Source organism: Pteropus medius, unplaced genomic scaffold (genome assembly GCF_902729225.1).
Source record: "Pteropus medius unplaced genomic scaffold, Ma_sr-lr_union100, whole genome shotgun sequence".
NCBI classification, from domain to species: domain Eukaryota; kingdom Metazoa; phylum Chordata; class Mammalia; order Chiroptera; family Pteropodidae; genus Pteropus; species Pteropus medius.
In genome coordinates this window covers 11,157,886-11,176,059 of record NW_024349225.1, presented here as the reverse complement: position 1 = coordinate 11,176,059, position 18,174 = coordinate 11,157,886, and the positions used below count along the sequence as shown (strand labels likewise).

The 18,174-nt window shown below is 42.8% G+C and overlaps 1 protein-coding gene across 10 annotated transcripts in view; it reads left to right on the top strand.

Annotated features, from left to right (window-relative positions):
* The window catches only part of RABGAP1L (RAB GTPase activating protein 1 like), a 417,651-nt gene extending 402,980 nt beyond the window's left edge, over positions 1-14,671 (top strand). For all 10 annotated transcript variants that reach the window (XM_039881422.1, XM_039881421.1, XM_039881423.1 and 7 more), the window contains 5 exons: positions 1,416-1,520; positions 3,682-3,765; positions 6,179-6,250; positions 8,392-8,589; positions 9,599-14,671. In XM_039881422.1, the coding sequence (XP_039737356.1) occupies positions 1,416-1,520; positions 3,682-3,765; positions 6,179-6,250; positions 8,392-8,589; positions 9,599-9,751 (612 nt within the window). In that variant the 3' untranslated portion in view covers positions 9,752-14,671. The remainder of the gene's footprint in view (positions 1-1,415; positions 1,521-3,681; positions 3,766-6,178; positions 6,251-8,391; positions 8,590-9,598) is intronic.
* The last annotated feature ends 3,503 nt before the right edge of the window (positions 14,672-18,174 follow it).

The following is an 18,174-nucleotide window of genomic DNA, read 5'->3' as shown; positions in this document are numbered from 1 at the left end:
CCCCCGCCCCACACACACACTAAAATCTAATGTGTCAGAGCTTAGACTTTTCACCTTAAGTACCCGCCAGTTCTAAGTTATCTGAAACAGAGCGCTAACCCCCGGAACTATACGACAGTGGAAGCAGAGAAGCTAGATGCGGTTTCTCTGCCAGTCGCCAGCAGACTGCTGGCTCGGCCATCTGGACGTGCGGAAATACGGAGAAACACAGACAGGGGGCCACCTGGCCCGTTTTCACGGTCGCTTGGATGACACTTCGCTGCTGTCAGCCAGGGATAGCTTCTTGAGATGGCTGCTTCTCTTCTGCGTCTGTGGTTTTCTCCGCTTGAGCTCATCCTGTGGCCCTCTGCCACCTCCACGCCACACGGTCTGCTTCTGCAGGGGCTTGGGGAGCCGTATCCATTCATTCACCACATACCCATGGGGTACCTTCTCTGTAGCTGGGGCTGGGCCCGCTTCTGGGGACAATGATGCAGGAAAGAGATGCGGCTCCTGCCGCCCAGAGCTTAAAGCCTAGCGGGCGAGATGAGTAAGTCACACGTGTCATTTGTCATTACAGACCGTGTTACGTGCTATCAAGGGAAATATGAGGGATTTAAACAGGAACTAATTTAGATGGGGGTGAGCAGGCGAGGCTCGGGCCATGCTTCCCTGCACATGGGAACTTGAAGCTGAGGCGGTGGGTGTGGCAGGAGCCGTAGAGTATGAAATCGACACGTGTTAACTTTAGCCAAGTTCAGACTTTGTACTCCTCAGCTTTCCTTGGCCCTTCTAGAAACGTGGTCTCCTTCGTTTGAATGGCTGGTCCGTACTTCGTCACGGCTCTCTCTGGCCTGGGCTTTGGGTCTGATTTCTCCCCACTATGCTCACTGTCCTGTGCGAGGACCTGTGGGGAGCTCAGCGGGTCCTGGAATGTTCTCACCTAAGTGTAGTCTGTGGATCGGCCTGTCTGCTCACACCCTGTGCCCCCAGCCCCATGCATGGCCAGTTAGAAGCTTTCGTATGAGGTCCCACCCCTCCATCCCGACCCAGAGTGATTGCCGCTGTGGCATCTGAAAATGTGTGAGAAGCATTTCTGAAGAGCGCGAGCTGTGATGCCATTCAAATCTGAATTCAGATTGTGGCTGTGATGGCAGGTGCGTGTCTCAGTCAGGCTGTTCGGTCTCTGCAGACCTCACCGTCATTATCTGTAAAATAATTATCGTCGTGAGGATTAGAGATAATGTGTGCCAAGGGCCTGGTACGCGGTTGGCATTCGGTGAAAGCAGCCACCCCTGGGTGAGCTAGGAGGGAAAGGGGTGGCGAGGGAAAGGGGTGGCTCATGCTAACACCGGACCCAAAATAGCTGGGCAGTGGGGACAGCGCGCACACCCTTTCTTCACCCCCTTTGTGACTGTGACGTGCTCTAACGACAGGCGGAAGACAAGGCCGACGTGTTGAGTAAGGAACTGCTGTTGACCAAACAGAGGCTGGTGGAGACCGAGGACGAGAAGAGGAAGCAGGAGGAGGAGACTGCTCAGGTAAAAGGCCTCGGCGGGCTTCCCTTTACACAGGTCCACGGAGTCGATGACCCCGCCGCAGTCCGCGCGGGTGGCATTGCGTCCCGACACCTCCTTGGAAGGCATTGGAAGAGGAGGCGGCGTTTCTGCCCTCCAACAGCTTTTAGGGGTTGGCCTTCACTGAGATGTCCAGCAAGAGTGTTAAGTTTTCTCTAAGTTTAGTAACTGGGGACGATGATCCTAGAGCTTTGACAGAGCTGCAGATTCCGTGTCGTATCTCCGAGATAACTGACTTTTCTGAAGCGGTTTGCGAGGACTGTCAGGCTGAAGCCACAGAGACGTCTGTTGGGAATTGCCTCTGTCAGTCACGCTTAATTTTCCTGATTCATCCATGGGAAGACGCAGCACCAGCGGTCCCCGCGGGGGTAAAAGGAACTCTTTGGGAACCAGCCTAGAAATCAGCGCCCTGCATCTTCCATGAGGCTAGTCCGCTGGAAGATGCCATTGCAGGAGTGCTGGACGGGGCACGAGGGGCCTCCCCTCCCAGGAACTCGACGCTTCTGGCTTTGCTAAGGAGGAGCAGGCTGCTTCCTCCATGTGCTCCTTCTCTGTCAGACCCTGCCAGGCACGATTAACTCATTTATTTTAATGAGTTTTATTTTGAAGCATCAATAATACTAAATATAAAATGGAACACAAAGCCTTTCAAAGACCTACATCCAAGTTCCAGTAAAGTTACTAATGAAGAGACATATCATTTATTTAGCACCTTCCAGGGCTTATAAAAAAATGTTCCACAATTTTTTTTTGTTTTTTTCCAAAATGATAAAATGATTTTTGGCATTTACCGTGGACCAAGATTTTTTTTTTTAACGTACTCAAAATTTTTCAGGGGCTGATTATCCAGTTTGATCTAGACCCTTTGGTGGGTTTTGTTTTAAATTTTATTTCCTGCCTTTTGGGGGCTCACTTCAGTATCTCAGGTAAAGAATGAACTTACTGGCAAAGGAATTTAATCCATGCTTCTTCCCTGTGTGTATATATCCTGTTTTAATCGATTTGGTACCCTTGCGAGATTCGTTAGATGAGGAAACTGTAGCTTAGAGAATTAAGTGACACTCGCTCAAAGCCTTTCAACCATCTAAGTCTGTCTTGAACTCAGTGGGGCCTGTCACAGGAGGAGAGGAGAAGATGGTTTATGTCTTTAAGTTAGATGAATTTACCAATTAAGTTTGAATCAGTATAACCAACGAATTATTCTAGAATTTTTAGAATGTCACAAATATGAAGAAATTCAGAAATCTTCTAATGACAGGAGTCTTTTTATAAACTGTACTAACTTGTGAATTAACAAGGGTACGTGATGCCCCATTCGTGATTTGGGGTGCCGCAATGCAGAGTTCACCGGTTTATTCTGCTTATGTGCTTAAAGATTAACCAGAGTTTTTCTTTTTAGTTTTTTGTTGGTCAACAACTTGGAAGAAATGAGTTCTTTCTCCTCATTCTGGTGGCGCCTGAGCTTTTTCATCAATCATCTCCACCTTCCCCATACCTAGAAATCTAGAGCTGCCATGCTCCAAAAAGAACCGGTTTTAAGTTTAGCATTCATGACTTACTTAGTATTTCCGTGACGGCGACATGACGTGTCACCTTAGCTCCGTCTACAGTCGCTGTTTTTCAGCCCCTGAATCTCCTGGCCTCGGGAACACTCATCTTTCTCCATCTTTCTCTGACTCCTGTCCCAAAGCCGCGTTTCTGCCTTCGGAGAGGTAGCAGCCGTGATGGCCAGGGGCTGTGAGTAGCAAGGCCTGAAATGTTTTTTTTTTCCCCCCAGTAATTGATTATATAGTGTCAGGGCTACCTGCAGCGTCGACTCCCAGAGGCATAGAGGTAGCCTCTGAGTGGACACTTATCATAGATTTATAAAGTAAGCAGTACGCGTCAGCACTTTCGGTACAGGACTGCTCATATGTCTCACATAGGACAGGAAGGAAAGAAAGATTTCTGTATCTCTGGAGACGATTAGATTTTTCAAATGATCAAGATGCAGCTTCAGGGAGGAGAATTTATATAGTTACAGTGTTTGCCGCGTTGGCTGTGATGCGGGCAGACTTGAATCTTGATGTTTGTAGGAATTTATTATTGGGATTCTGAGTCTTGATGTTTCTCATTCTCACTCTAGCTAAAAGAAGTCTTCAGGAAACAACTAGAGAAGGCAGAATATGAAATACAGAAGACCACTGCTATCATCGCTGAGTATAAACAGGTAACGTGCTGCTGTGGATTTTGTTGCTATGAAAGTAATTATTGTGGTTTTTCTTCAGGGAAAAATATCTTGTTTCTAGAGTTTCCAGAACAATGACTGCCCTGCATTCCTTAAATTTAGTGGCTTATTTTCTCCTCTGAAACTGACAGCAGTTGGACATGCTTGCTGATAACATGTGAGGTTTATTTGAACAAAACAATCTGTTGTTTGTTTATAATGCTTGATGGAGTTAGCGGAACAAGAAACCCTGTTATTACCGTGGGGACCCAGTCACCGCCCTGCTCAGAAGCTAATTTTCTGTATGTCACGCTGGTAACATTTGCCTCTTTGGCAAGGACCAGAGTTTAGTGATTATATTAAATGGCAATAGCTACGGGATCCGTGTGTCCTTTGCTGTCACAGTACAGAATGTGGGAACTCGTTTTCCCACATGGCTATGTGGCCTTGTAATAGGGAGATAATACCTGTGCATAAATAAAAGGAAAGGGAATTTATTGCATACGGGAAATATGGAGAAGGGGTGATTGGAGCTGTGCTTTTCGGAGGCTCAGTGGGATGTGGGAACGTGGAGATGGATGAGGGGAGGCGGGTGGGAAGGGGGCCAGCACGTGCGGAGGCGTGGAGGTAGAGGACTGAACAGGAACAGTTTTGTGTGGCGTGAGTTTTGAGTACGGAAGAGAAGCATAGATGAGCTGGGGCCCAGTTCCAAGCAGGTCTTCAGAGTCTGGCCGAGGAGTTTGGACTTCGTTCTGTTCGTAGCAGGAAAGTGGCATGATCAGGGACGCGTTATTGGCACCGCTCTGTGCCTGTGAGAAACGGAATGAAGTTGAAGATCCACAGGGAAAGACACAGAGCGGTAAGAGGCTAACAGCAGAGTCCAGATGAGAACAAGTAGGGCCCCGCACTGGAATAAGCAGCAATGAAAGCAGACGAGGGAGATATGAGATAGTCATGTTTTGCTAGAACAAGGGAAAACATTGAAAGTGGTCCTCGGAGACTGAATTTTGAGGTAGGGAGGAGAGGGGATGGTTAGACATTAACCACTACAAGGAACATGAAAGACCATGTGCTGTGGAACTTGTCATCATGGCAAATGCTTTTTTCGTCACCACATTGGGCCCTGGGTGGCCGCCATATGCAGCACTCTTCAAATAGCAAGCCTTGGGACTATTCTTGAATATTATCTGGCAAGCACTTCAAGGCAACAGATCCATCTGTTTGAAGATGATTAGACATAAAACAAGATCTAAATGCATTCTATAATGGGACTTGGCTATTATTGGCTGCGTTTCAGAATGTTTGGGTTTATTTAAAAGGGTATATGGTTTGCCTAAATTACTAGTGACATCATCCCTTTTTACCATCGGCTGACACAGGCCTCCTTATTGTTTCCAGGCCTGGATCTGGAGAAATCGGAGATGGAACTCAGCTAGCAGGCCCTGCTCTCTAGAACTGTTTTTGAGTAAACTAGGATTTTTTAAATGTCTGTTTTGATAATAGAGGTAGACCTTTTATGTTTTTAATCTAAATTACGCTTTCAAATTTGACATCCGCTAGCACTTTTATTTTGTTTCTCAAAAATAAAAGATTTGTATTTCACACAAGTTTAACAAGAACAAGATCAAGTTCAACAAGAGTCGAACTTCCAGTATTTCTTTTAAACTCTTTTTTTTTTTTTTGGCTTGGAAAGTGCTTATTCTCCCCATTCTAGTGCTCGTTAGCACCTTATTTCAGCATCAGTAATACTGAGATTTTATTTAATGAGCGCTTGTCAGCCAGGTGCTATACTAAACCCTTTGCATGCGTTTTTTTTCCATTGATCATCACAGTACAGCACTTTTTGGTCGTGAGAAATGGAAGCTTAGAATTTGCCCGTGAACACAGTGCTGGAAAGTAGAGCCTGATTTCCTGGCTTTTCATTTTATGCTGCACCGCCAAAGCACTTGATAAGAGTTATAGTCTTTATTATTCTCTGGTCGTTTTACCTTTGTTTTGCTCACTCTGCCACTTCTTAAGGAAACTTTTGCAATTGAAAACAGACTCTTTCTGTGGCTGTAGACGAGACATTTCCGGTTCACAGATCTTTTCATCAGATTCCCAGCATAGTAGTTACTCAGCAAAGATGCTATAGATGATCCCACAAGTGAGGGCAGAATTCACCGGAACCAGGCATGAAGGCTGGTGACAGAAAGAAGTCAAATCTACCCCATGTGCTTTTCTACTGATTAAGATCAAGAGGTGCTTTACACATGGGACACTTCCAGGCTTTCTGCTGGCATCTGTAGTGTACTCATTTGCAAAATTTCTTCTAGCATCAGAGGTGTGGGTAATACATGAGTTGACAAACAGTTATGTGCACATGCTGCAAGAGTCATTCTATTTTCCAGTAAAGAAACTCTTTTTTTCCCCTTAGATCTGTTCCCAGTTAAGCACCAGACTGGAGAAGCAGCAGGCAGCCAGCAAGGAGGAGCTGGAAGTGGTAAAGGTGAGGAGAGTGAAATAGTTCTGTGATAGAATTTCTTCCAAATTCCCAGTCGTGAGCACTCGATAGGAAGATCCCACCGCAGGACACCTTGTAGGCGTCACACCCACCCGCTTGTTTGTTCTATAGCAGCAGTCCCCAACCTTTGTGCTCCTTTGAGAATCTAATGCCCGATGACCTGAGGCGGAGCTGAAGCCGTGACGCTGGCGCTGGGGAGCGGCTGCAGATACAGACGAAGCTTCGCTCGCTGGCCCGCTGCTCACCTCCTGCTGTGCGGCCCTGTTTCTGACAGGCCACGGACTGGTACCGGTCCATGGCGCAGGGGTTGGACCCCTGTTCTAAAGGATTTAGGAATTATGGAGAATAGTATCTTTCTTCTGACTAGGGTATGATCCTCTTCCCTGCCACCTGAAAGATTATGTTCCCATAAATCTTATGGGCCGTCAGAGGCAGGTCGTAGGATTTGAGCATAGTCACAAGAGGCCCCGAGCATTCTTGGATGCTGGGAACCCTCAGCGGCCTGCATCCCAGCCGGGCTGGAATCAGCCTTCGGTGCATGGCCTGGCAGGATTGCCCCTCGCTCTCTCGGACAGTGAATGCCACGGGCGATCTGGGATTTGGACAGTGAATGCCACAGGTGTTCTGGGATTCGGACAGTGAATCCCACGAGCGATCTGGGACTTAGACGGTGAATGCCACAGGCGATTTGGGATTTGGACAGTGAACGCCATGGGCAACCTAGGGCTCAGCTGGAAAACGTGTTGGGTAGCTGATTTTTCCAGCAATTTTTGTAGAGGTTTATTTTTAAAGAAAACTCGTAGCATTTATTTATATGCTGCCCCCTGGTGGTAATAATTGATTATTTGAAACAAGCAATTGCTTATTCTATAGAAACAACAGCAAACCAAATGGATTGGTATTCCTAAGATGCAGTGTTGGTACAGCCAAGTCTCAGGACCAGTGTCCTAGAAACCTGACATAATTCTGTTTGAATATATTGAGGTTTAAAACTAGTAAATAAATGCATTCTAGGCACTTTAGCCTATAATTTAACAGGGGCGAGAGTGATGAGCCTCACGACGCTGCAGTCGGCAGACATGCTGAAGTGCTAGGGAGTGGGAGAGACTGCGGATTCCCGCTCAACGTCGGTCTCTCCTTTTTCCTTAGTAGCAGAACCCTGATGTTATCTGGACTGGAAACGTACTAGTTAAAAGGTGCTGTTTCCTGGACTCCCTTGAGGCTAGGTGTAGCTGTGAAACTAAGTTCTGATATGTAAGCCTGAGAGGGGTGTGGAACTTCTAAGAAGACTGCTTAGAGAGAGCGCACCCAGTTATAAGGAGGTGGGTGGGCCCTTAGATCCTTGCATCCCTTCCCGGCCTATAATTCTACCATGGAATGCTATGGTTGTAGACATACTGAGCTCGTTGTAACAGTAGCACATCAAAATAGAAAGACCTCATAATGTCTTTTCATTCTAAACTACTTTTGGAGATATTTTAAGAAAACGATGGCATTGTCGTCCTGACAAGAGTTGCTTTGTTCAGGGCAGATTGTGCTCCGATTGGCAATCCAGGCCTGGGTTACTTTTATTACCTTGGACATTAATGATCATCTTTGCTTAAAGCCGAATAAAAGGGCATACGCTTTATTCGTTGAAAAGGTATATTTAGGTTGATCCTAATGACCTTAGTCTTCTATGGGCAAGTTACTTAAACTGAGTTTCTTCGTTGGTAAAATGGGGGTGATAATAGTACCTGGTCACGCAGTCGCTCTAGGATCAAATGATGAGATGCTACGTGCAGATGGCTGCACGCTGAGCGTAATGGATGGGACTTGGCATCTAGCAAGAGTAGTGGCAGTACAAAATTTCGAGAACAGGTTTCAAAGGGATGCTAGAAGATTGTCTATTCCCAGAGTCTCCCTAGAGATGCTTTAAGGAAAAGGAGCACCTGTCGGAGATAGTTGGGTTCTATGTTGACTATAACCATTTTGGTTGTAACACAGAAAAACAATTTCCTTTAGAAATGGGCCTGCATTTGATGTCAACAAGAAGCATCTAAGTAAAAATCAAATCATATATTGTTTCAGGAAATGATTTATGCTGTGGAATACAGTTCGATGTTTATTTCTCTTGGATATTTCAGGGTAAAATGATGGCGTGTAAACATTGCAGTGACATTTTCAGCAAGGAGGGCACTTTGAAACCAGCAGCCATAAACAGAGAGGACCAGGGAGTTGAGTCGGACGATGAGAAGGACTCACTAAAGAAGCAGCTGAGGGAGATGGAGCTGGAATTGGCACAAACCAAGCTGCAGCTGGTGGAGGCCAAGTGTAAAATCCAGGTTGGTGACTTGATAAAAGGTCAAGAGAAAATGAAGTTAATTGTCTGGGATAGTCCAGGACTTTAGCGTGTATATATACCTACCTGGCCCAGCATCATAGCTATTAGTATATATGACGAATGCAGTTTCTGGCCACCGACGTGTCCTGCGTAGTCACGTTAATGTCATTATTTTTAAACTCTGATATAAACGAACGTAGATTAAAGTGAAATTTTAATAGTTACAATATGTCTTGGGAGGACTCAGGCATAAGCCTTTTTGGTTTACCCCGAGACTTTTTTTTGCCGAGGTCCTCTCTCATTGAACTCGGTCACTTTGGTAGCTGATCCTGGAAACGGAAGGCCCAGCCCCCTTCATTATCCGTCCATGAGGGCCGAACATTGCCGACACCCACTCTTTTCTTTGGAGCATCTTTTCATCTTTACCCGATTCTGCCAAATCTATTTCCCCATAATCTCTTTTCATACTGGGGGTAACATAATTAGAAAACCAGCCTTGGCCTCTGATGGACGGTTCCCCGTTTCCTGTTTACCATTGATCCTTACCCGCTGCCGTGTCCTGCCGTGGCACTGACCTGCGCCACACTAGTGACCCTTAACTGTCTCTGCACTGGACCTTGTCCAGATTCTCAGGGAAAAAACCATGTGTTTGGAACTAGAACTTATCCGTGCTTACACTATCAATCTGTCTGTGTGTTTATGTTTATTTGTGATTTTAACCATGTTATGTCAGGTTGTAACCTAAATCTAAATTGCAGGGGGTGAAAAAAAAAGATAAAATGAGGTTTCATCTCCCTGTTCAGAAAAAGCACAGATTCTGGTTCTTGGCGGTAACTCTTTCAGTGCTAAAACCTTTTTCTTGCATTAAGAAGCCAACGAACTCTCCTCTGGGCTTTGCGGGAGGAAGGCTATGGCCGTGTAGACCTGGGCATTCCAAAAAGCTGTACTTGGACTTCTTTGGCAGAGAGAAAACCCTTATACAACTCAGATAATTTTCTTTCTTTAATTAGGAACTTGAACATCAGAGAGGGGCCCTTATGAATGAAATCCAAGCTGCAAAAAACTCTTGGTTTAGCAAAACCCTGAACTCTATCAAAACGGCCACGGGCACCCAGCCCCTGCAGCCGCCACAGGCCACCCCGCCACCCAAGGAGAGCACATAGTTCCAGCCTCACCCCAGCACAAGAGCACAACGATCAAAGCGACGGAAACCCAGGAGAACTCTCTCTGGCGTCCCTTTAAAGGAGGCCAGAGAGCCCGCCAGGTCTTTCCGTAGCTCTTTGTTGTATGACACTCCTCAGAGGGATGGCATTGAAACTGCCCTGATTTATGTTGGATACCTGTTTTCAAGCTTCTTCATGGAAGGCCGCGTTCAGATGCATCATAGTATGAAACATTATTTTCTATGCCTGATGTTTAGTTGGAATTAAGTAATTCAGAACTAAATGCTTTTTATTTAGAACTAAGTATTCACAATTATTTTTATCTTTTGTAAAAATGGAGATGTCTTTTATTCCAAGGTCAAAGTGAAAGGAAGATCTTTGTCACAGGAAAAAAAGTTGAAACCTAAACCTCTTAACTTTTCAGGATTTATTCAGATAAAGCACACTGTGGGGCCAGTCACGACCACTGTCACGTTTCCTCGTGAAAACAATTTCCTGGACAGCGATAATCCTGTTTGAAGGAAAGGGCAGACCTGGGATTGAACAGTCCCCAGAGAGAATTAGTTGATTTCATTTTCTGTTGGGTACATCTGAAATCGAAGTGCCAAGAACCGTGGGATAAGATAGGCTATTGAGAATACACACTAGATAGAACGAACTGAGATTTTGATAAACGCAGGACGAAATAAATCACTTTGGCCCTGGTATTCTAACAGGTCCTTTTAAGAACTGCACACGGGAATTGCAAGTTCCTAAGTGTGAATAAGTTGTGAGTTCTGGCAAATCTAAACTCAGACGTAGGTATCTCAAGTTGCAGCCTTAGGGAATCTTCACCAGAGAGGCCTAGAAAGGCCCGGGTTCGGATGGAGTACAGAACCGGGGACAGAGCGTGTCATTTAATGTTGTCAGATGCTTGCTAAGGAAACACTAATATTACTGTTAAAGTTATGAAGTAGGAAGCAGAGGTCAGCTTCACGCCATCTCAGTTTAATGTTGGGCAACTTTTCCTGATTCCCGTAGCTCCCCCAAATGCACCCTTGGCACCCCTAGATGAAGAGATACGAATGCGTCTGTAACATTTTTGATTGAATCTGAAACCTTTATAGAAATACTTACCTTATGGAAAAGTGAAGAAAGATAATGTTTAAAAGTTGATGGAAATATTTTTTTTCAATTGTATTTAACGTGTCTATATAAAATAATCCTTACAGGAAATCGTTTGGTAAGGGCAAAAAGAATTTTCCCATTTTCTAAACTATTTTGGAGGCCTCTGATCCTTTTACGCCAACCCAACTACTGTCAGGTATGTACAGTAACATTTGCTGATACTCATCCTTGGCTTCCTTGTCGAACATATTCTTTGCAAATGATCTTAAGCTCTGCATTGACAGAGTGATTCTCATCTGTGCCATGTGTTGCAACTGAAACTAACACACTCTTGGAAGTAAAAATCAAGAGCCATCTTGACTTCAGGAGCATGTACTTCAAGCTGCTCGTGTGGATCCTTCTCCTAAAATGATCATTAAACTCTAAAAAGTGAAGTCCCGCTATCGGCAAGTGTTTAGATCCCATGCAACCCATAAAACTGATAGGGTTGTCTGTTATCCTTTGTTACACTCATCAAATAATATTTTTCTTATAGAATGTTTTTGGTCCTAACATCTTTCATCACAATATTCATTTCTTTATACCAAAAAGAAAAACAACCCAGCATTCTGAGTGTTTATGTTGATTTTAACATTCCTTGCATGGTGATTTAGAAAAGTTATTTATTCTTTTTTTTTTTTTGTAAAATTAATGGGTAGAGAATTATATCTTGGTACTTGTTTCTGTAAAACATTCAGTATAATTCGTTAGCTTTACTGGTACTTTACGCTTTGATTCCAAGAAGCCTTGTACAAGTTGTCTATCAGAGGGCTTGCTAAATTAAAGACAATTTTTTGTGTTTCTTGAGCCTCATCGTTCTACTATACAGCGTATTCCACGGAATGCCTGAATTGCATAATTTTCCTTAAACGGTAGTTGAAGGAGAAATATCATGGCTCTAACTCTAGTCCTTACCTGTTGACTTGGCTCAGTTTCATAGCCCTTTACATTTTTTTCTTGAAACAAAATCACTAGGTTTATATATATTGCAAACATTTACTAAATCTAACTTTTCATTTCCTTTTAACTCTTTTAAAAGATTATAATGGGAAACTATAGATTTTTTTTTCTTTTCCAGTTAGTTTCATGTTATACTTGAGTATGTGTTTGTACTATAAGTCTAAACTTTTCCTCGCTGCAATGCCTTTGGGTCAGTAGCAGCAGTAAAGATAGAAAATTCAAACTGTGGTATATGATATAATTATTCATACAATATGTAAAGTAGCAGTATCCCAAACCACATGTCCTTCACTGTGTATTGTTGAAAACTGCTAGTTTTAATTTAACTGATTTTGGAATATATTTGAGAATTGCTACTCTTCTCTTGACTTCTTTTAGAAAGAGATTAACCAGCCCAAATAGCCAGAAGATTTTCAGATACCCTAGTGTTTTTCATCTTTTCCTAGATACATTATATAAAACATTCCTCCCCAAATCCAACGTTTGGCAATATTCTGAAAAGTGATCATTTCTCTTTTCATTAAATTCTGCAGAATAAGTTAAAAGAATGGAATTCAACTTGATTATTCAGTTCATTAATTTTATATATTGAAAATCTTGTGTAATACATTCTTTAAAACTGAAAGAAACCATGCTGAATTTTGCAGTGCATATGTGTACTAGCTTCCCACATCCTGAGCCCCGGCACAATTCGTTATATTTAGTTACATACAATTTAATGCAAAGAAACAGTCAGCTACCTGATGTTCTGTATTACGAGTGCCCATCAGAAACGCTAGTAGGGATGTCACATAGGCCTATGACCCATCTTTCTGTACAGCCAATATGTCTTCCCCCTCCCCAAGCTGTTAAGGTAGCAGTTTCTTCTTCACTGGCTTTCTTACGTGTCCACGGTAAAGTAGAAGAGCAATCTTTGTACTGATGTCGGGAAATTTAATCGTATTTATCTTACTTCCTTTCTTTAAAATTTTCATTCTTTTACACTGTGTGTTATTTATTTTTCTCAAACCCCTATTCCATTTTCTTAAATATTTTTCACTTAATAACTAGTGGCTTCATGTCTTAAACTAACTAAAGTGAGAAAAACAAGAGAATGCACAGTTTAGGGCACAAGAGATGAGAGATCCTTAAAAGGGTTGATTAGTTACTGAGGATGAGAATGTAACTCATGTAAGGGACTGAGTTTTTTTCTTTAGCTGAAATCAATCTACTAACTATTCTGCTAAGGCGGTTGTCTGATTTCAGGACCCCTTTAAGGGAAAAAGGAGCTTTTAGAAAATTAAATACCTTGTTTGTTTTATTTATCTCTGAGGGAAAAAAGAACACTTAATTATTTAGCAAGATGATGGTTCTATTGTCTAACGTGCTCTTAAAAACACTTTGAAAAGCTCCGATTCTCTGGCTTCAGTTACAAATAAATGAGAGAATGGACAGACTTTTGTTTGATTTGAACACTGTTGGATTTGTGTGTGCGTGACTGGTAGAATTTTAGAAAGTATCCTTGCTGCTTTTGTATACCCTGGTACCATGCACCTGAATACACACAGGGCGATCGGACACAGAAGGGCAGACAGCATCTCAGTGGCCTGTGTTTCCCACCATACAAAACTCCCTTGCCCTCTAGTTGCCATGCTGACGGTCACCTTGAACTAGAACTGCTCCAGAACATCCTCCCTTTCTCATAGTGTCTTCCATACAATAAAAGCAAAGCCCTTTACCTTAGGAATTTACTTATCTTTCAGAAGCGACCAAAATGAACACTTCAGTGTGGGCTGCACCTCAATCGATGATCTTGAGCAGTAACGAGAAAAGTAGATGTTTACGAGTAGCTTAGTGACTGCAGTCAGCGGTCAGGTGTTCCCTTCTCAGCTTCTGTCTAAAAGACTACATGTCAAGCTTATCTCCAAATGAATTTGCTGCCCGCTATGAACACATCAGCGTGTCCCATTCTTCCCACCTCCATCATTTGTGGTATTCTGAAAATTTTGATCTGAGAAAAAAGAATCATTGAATAGGAAATGAACATTTTAAGTTACTTTCCTTTTTCAGTGACAGTAACATGTAAAATCTTTTCCATTAAAATGTAATTTAATAACTCTATAAGCGGAATAAAATATAGGAAACAGAATTATAAGGATATAAATGCATCAAGACTCTGGTGTCATGAAAGCACAGGAATAAACCTGGAGATGGTCCCAGAATCCAAGATGTCCCAATAGCCTTTTACATCAGTTTCTCTATTTTTGGTATTTTGCATAATGTATGGATTCTTAGTTCAAATGAGGGAAACAAGTTTCTCAGTCAGTCCCTCTTTCTTTCTTTCAACTTCTGCCTTTCTCTTGCTGAGGAGGTAGTAGGAATTCTCTACCATCTATTTTTATGAATTGTATAGATTTTTGTCCACGGTGTGTCTAATGAAAACAGGTTCTGGGATAAGGGAGTGGAGTAGCCCAAACAGTGCTGATCAACTACAAAAGAAACAGAGCAGCTGCTCTCCTATAAACACTGACCAATTAGATGTTTCCATAATTCCATGTATTATGTATAGAACACTCTGTAAATGTAAATGTAACGCTTGTTAAGGAAAGTGCAATTTATTGTACATTGTCCCAACAAATGTTTACTTTTATAATCGTTATGAACTTGAATTGGATTAGTATCTTGTTTTCACGTGTGAATGAAGCCTTACGAACTAAACAGATGCAACGAAGAAGGTAACAAGGTGACCGCTTTTGTGAGCCAGTGGTGTTTTCGAGGCTTTGTGTTGCCCCTTTGGTCCCATTAAGCAGTAATAAACATTTGTTCTGAAGTCCATGTATGCCTCATTGATTTTATTCTGAACCATCTGAACTCAGTCGATTCGTATGGGAGCCTGCTCCAGGCTGTACCCTGCCAAATGACACCCTGCACATCAGCACTGCCAAGTACCATTTTCCTCTCTACGGAAACTCCTTAGTTGCAAGTAACGGAGAAACTCTCTCAAGCTAGCTTAATAAGGCAATTATTTAAAAGGGAATAGGGATATTTTTATCATAGATACCAAAGGCCAAACAGTTGGGTCTGAAGAGGCACTGGGACAAAGGACGGACGGGAACTGTTCCTGGAACTGATGATCTTCTGGAACATCACTTGGTCTTGCCAGGTGATGTTTATCTGTTGCTGCATTGCTCCGAAAACAAGCTTTTCCTGCTTCTAAGTGCACAACTTCCAGGTCTATGTGTCTTCTTTTCAAGCGACAGCAGAGATGGACTAGCATCTCTGTCCCAATTCCAAAATCTTACAAAAATCTGATTGGCTAATCCTGGATTAGGTGGCTGTGGCTAGTCTTTAAAGGTACAGCAGAGTGGGTGATGATATATAACTCAAACAGAACTCTAGAGGCTCTTCTGGAAGTCAAGGCAAGGCGCAAAGAATCCTGATTTGCTTTATCTAATTTGCATTTGGTCCTAGGAGCCCATGGAACCTAAGTGAAAGCCAAGAGATTAGTCAGAGCCTATTAGAATTTAGCATGTATTAAAAATTATTCATCAGAGATTATAAAATTATAGTTTGTGGCCCAAACCCAGACCACAGACATCTTTAGTTTGACCCATGTAGTATTTAAACTGAGAAATTTTGCATAAAAAGTAAAATAGTCATTCAGAAAATATCTACTGAATTTGGCAGGTCATGAGTGGAACTCACTGTTCACTATTGACTTAAGGTCCTAGCCTTAATGATTACATATTAACTGGAAGATTTTTATCCAGTAAGAATGCACATCCCTACTTTCCAGTGGAATGGGTAACTCCAAAGGTTATACCAGTTTGAACCTAACTTTGCAACTTCACACTAACATTCCATTATTAAATTGCCTATAAGTACTTAACTATGCAAACGTACTTCAATATAGTTTTAACATATTACTGGTTCCCTCATTAAAATATTTGTCACATGTTCATTTTATAGTTACGTTAGTCTTGAGTTCACCTTTTTGAAATTATACTTTAACAAAACTTTTTGATTACTGTCAAAGGGACACTCAGGGCAAAATCTTTGAATAGTTTACTTGCAAGGAAAGTTTGCAAGGAAGTTTAGGCTTATGTTCTTCCCTCCCTGACTTCTTGTGGGTGAAAGCGTCGGCATGTTCCGATAGGGCCCAGCCTGCCTGTGATTTTCCATTCCTGCCTGCCTGACCTAGAAATTTTGGACTTGCTTATTAGCCAGTTCCCATAATTGTATAAGTTTATTCTTTATTATAATGTGTCTGTGTCTATCACCTATCACCTATCTTTCATCTATCTATCTACTGATTCTGGTTCTCTGATTGAACACTAAAATAGTCAGGTAGAACCTCCTTAAGGTCACTTTTGAGAGAATTGAATAAAGTGAAGGAATGATCTAAGTGATGCTCTGGAGGAAAAGCATTCCAGACGGAGAGAAAGCACAGAATACAGACTTGGAGGTGAGAGCAAGCTCAGCAGAGTCAAGGAATGACCAAAACGCCAGGTGGAGGGGAGAGAAGTGAGAGACGAGTTCCGTGAGATGACAGGAGACTCAGAAATGTCAGATAAGATCATGTAGAGCACACTAGGTCATGGATGGAAGTTTGAACTTTATTCTAAGTCTAGTAGGAAGCTATTGGAGGCTTCTAAGCAAGGGATATGATGATTTGAAAAGATTACTCTGGCTGCGGTGTGGGAAACTAATTGTAAAGACATAGTGGGGAAGCAGAGAAACAAGTTAAAAGGCTAAAAATCCAGACAAAGTAATGATGTCTTGATTGTGGGTGGTAGCAGTGGAGGCTGGGAGAGTGGTTTGATTCTCAACATATTTAGAATATAAAGCCATCAAGATTTATTATAGGACAGGCTGTAGAACCTGAAATTGAAGACGAGCTGAATTTGATGTGCTTATTAGACACAAGCAGAGGCAGAGTCTGGAGCTCAGAGGAGTGAGGGAACTGAAGACGGAGATTTGAAAGTCACTGGGTAATAGAAGGTATTTGGAAATCTTGTGACTTTAGGATATCTGGGGGGAGGAGTTGCCCCAGCTGCATAACCAAGCAAATTTGAAAATCATTGCATTAGGTCAAGCTTTTAGGTGGTGAAATGGGACATTTGTTCCTATTTAAGTACGTAAAGACTTTCAGTTGAACACTTTTTATAAAAACTAAGTTATAATTAACATACAATAAAATGCACAGATCTTAGGAGTTCAGTTCTATGAATTTTGACAACTGTATGTATCAGTAACATTTCTATCTTCGGAAAATTCCTTCCTGGGCCTACTTAAATATAACTTTCAGTTATGTATAATATGCAAAAGAAACTACAAATATAAGTTTACAGCTCAGTGATATCTCTACAAAGTGAACACACCTATAACCATCTAAATCAAGAAACAGAACAGTATCTGAACCTCAAAAGCCCCCTCGTGGCTCCTTTCTGTAACTGTCCTCTCCACCCAAGGAAAGACCATCCTCATTTTTAACACCACAGGCTAATTTGTTTTGTTGTTTTTAGAGTACATTTAAGAGGAACCAAACGGTATGAACCTTTCTATGTCTGGCATCTTTTCCTTAACGCCATGTTTTTGAGATTCATGCATGCCGTGTGCAGCAATTTGTCCGTTTTTGTACTGTATTTCCGATTCTTACGGTAAGGGCCAACTTGCATTTTTCTAAGAGCCTTTCCTTCTGACTTGCTGATTCTAATCGCTACCTTGAGCGATACACAAAACTGAATGGGTGCGGGCTACTTGACTTCTCAGGGGTTACTGTTTATGTTCCCATCTATTTTGCAGACGTTTTGAAGCTGTTAGAGGGAGGCTACAATACAGGAAGCCTGGGTTTCTCAGGGCCTTACTGAATGGTGCTGCTGGAGCCATCAGAGCACAACGCAGTTCCAGGAAAACTCAGCCCACGTTTTCTGATGGCCAATAAGCTGACTTGGATCCAACCGCGGGTGCGACTGGAGAGTCGCAGAATGTCGGTGAAGGGGCGAAAGCACGAAGGAAGTGCTTTCACACACCACGAGGTACAGGAGACCGCAATTGCGGTCACAGTGTGGCACCTTGTTTTGGCAACCTTAAACGGCGGCAGCGCCATTGGGTGCCGTCACGTGGCCAACGCAACCGCACCCCCCCCAGCGCTGTCCACGATGACGCCACCACGTCGCAGACACTAAACGGTGGTGACGTCTCCAGACCGCCAAAGCCCACTGAAAATCAAAGTTCCCTTCGGATCCTCCATACTTGGCGTCTTCGTTTTTCCCCATTTTAACATAAATAGGCTGCCTCATCTCTTTTCTGTCCTTTTCTCGCGGAGGTTCGCAGAA